The 2,047-nt window shown below is 32.6% G+C and overlaps 1 protein-coding gene across 1 annotated transcript; it reads right to left on the reverse strand.

Annotated features, from left to right (window-relative positions):
* Positions 1-667: 667 nt before the first annotated feature.
* On the reverse strand, positions 668-1,793 carry LOC149061715 (uncharacterized). The gene is made up of 4 exons (XM_089215079.1): positions 1,637-1,793; positions 1,205-1,267; positions 903-1,132; positions 668-778 (listed from the first exon to the last, which is right to left on the reverse strand). Exons 1-4 carry the CDS (start codon positions 1,791-1,793, stop codon positions 668-670), a joined length of 561 nt encoding a protein of 186 aa, XP_089071205.1.
* Positions 1,794-2,047: the final 254 nt, after the last annotated feature.

Raw genomic sequence — 2,047 nt, forward strand, 5'->3', positions numbered from 1 at the left:
ACAAACGACTGAGCCGAAAAAAGTTTGGTTTTTCCAAATCCCGTGGTTTTCACCCATTTCTCCAGCCCCCCCATCCTGAAATGGTCATATCTTTTTTCGGTTTTCTTTACAAACGAAAATTTTGTTTTTACAGTACTTTACAAACGACTTACAAACGACTGAGCCGAAAAAAGTTTGGTTTTTCCAAATCCCGTGGTTTTCACCCATTTCTCCAGCCCCCCCACCCTGAAATGGTCATAACTTTTTTCGGTTTTCTTTACAAACGAAAATTTTGTTTTTACAAAACTTTACAAACGACTTACAAACCTTAAGTTATGTTTTGATAAACATTATTGGTGTTGGGGGGGCTGGAGAAATGTCCGTCACTCCGGGATAGTTCCACCAAACATTTGTCAAACCATATTTTGAGGTTGGCTAGTCATAATGTTATTCTTCTTCCAGGCGATCTTTTTCTATCTATTTTCCCTTGTAGGATACGTTGGAGAAGATCATATATACACTTGTTCTGCATAATATGTCCTAAGTACTGGAGTTTCTAAGTACTGCATTTAACTGTTATCACTGATTCCTTTTTCTTTCTCATTCTTCGCAATACCTCAATATTGATGTTTTTTCAGTTCATTCAATTTTCAAAATCCTTCTGTATAATACTTTAAATGCATCTATCTTATTCGAAATGGTTTTGGTTAGAGTCCAAGTTACTGTACCATACAAAAAGAGTTAAGAACACGTAGCATCCTAGGAAACGTATTTTTAAATCTAGTGACAGGTTGTGGCTCTTGAATGACACATGAATTAAAAATTGAATTAAATTTCTGGCTTTTCCAATACGATATCATATTTCTTCAGCGTTGTTCCATTGTTCGTTAATGACGATGCCAAGATATTGATATTAAAGGTACTTTTTCTATTCTGGTTTGATTAATAGTTATTTGCACTACCATGATGTATTCGTTGTTTATAATCATAAATTTAGTTTTGTTTGTATTTATATTCAGACCATATCTCATGCTAGTTTCTGTTATTTTATCCATAAATATTTTAAGGCCCTCAACAGTTTCCGCAAAAACTATGGTGTCATCAGCATAACGTAAGTTGTTTAATCTTGTGCAGTTTATAGATATCCTTTCTTCTACTTAATTTAGAGCTTCACTAAAGAAATATTTAGAGTAAAGATTAAACAAGATGGATAACAGAATACAACCCTGTCTCATCTCACGTCGAATTTCAATCGGGTCTGTTGTTCCAACTTCCATTTTAATAGCCGCTGTTTATCTCCGATATAAGTTAGCAATTATTTTAAGGCCTTTTTTCATCTATTAATATTTCTTCTAAAATCATAATCATTATATCATGTCTAACACGGTCAAAAGCCTTCTGGTAATGAACCAGTACACTAAATAGTACTTCTCTTGTGCCAACCATATTAAAAAATCCAAACTTGATTAGGTGCTATTTGTTCTTCACATAGCCCATATATTCTCTTATGATTAATCTTTAAAGGAAATAAATTCAGATTTTATCCAATCCTCGGGCATTATACCTAACTTATATACTGAATTGAATATTACTGTGATCCATCTAATTTTTTCATCATCCAGTAATCTGATAAATTCCTAGTGTGTTTGATTAGAACCAGATGCTCTGCCTTCTTTCAGTTGTTTAATAGCTGATTCCACCTCATCTAATAATATGTCTGGAACCGTTTGGTCTCCAATTTTGGATTTCTGTTCTGCTTTAACGTTATGAAATAGATTTTTCAGAAACATCTTCCATACATGTTTATTTCTCATTTATGGTGACTATTATTTTTCCATCTGCATCAACTAGTTTTCCATAGCTTTTCTTTCAAAATCTTCCTGTAATTTCCCTGATTTTTCTATAGACACTAAAGTCATCATAATTTATTTTATAGAACTCAATCTCTGCTTATCATTCTTCTTTTTCTTTGCTTCTTTTATTTTTCTCCTGATGTTATTTTCTATTCTTCTATATTCTGTACTATTATTTCTATGGAGCCTTCTTTTGTTCATCATATCCGAAATCT

This window comes from Diuraphis noxia, unplaced genomic scaffold (genome assembly GCF_037042655.1).
Source record: "Diuraphis noxia isolate RWA-SAM2 unplaced genomic scaffold, SU_Dnox_SAM2 contig0001, whole genome shotgun sequence".
Taxonomy (NCBI): domain Eukaryota; kingdom Metazoa; phylum Arthropoda; class Insecta; order Hemiptera; family Aphididae; genus Diuraphis; species Diuraphis noxia.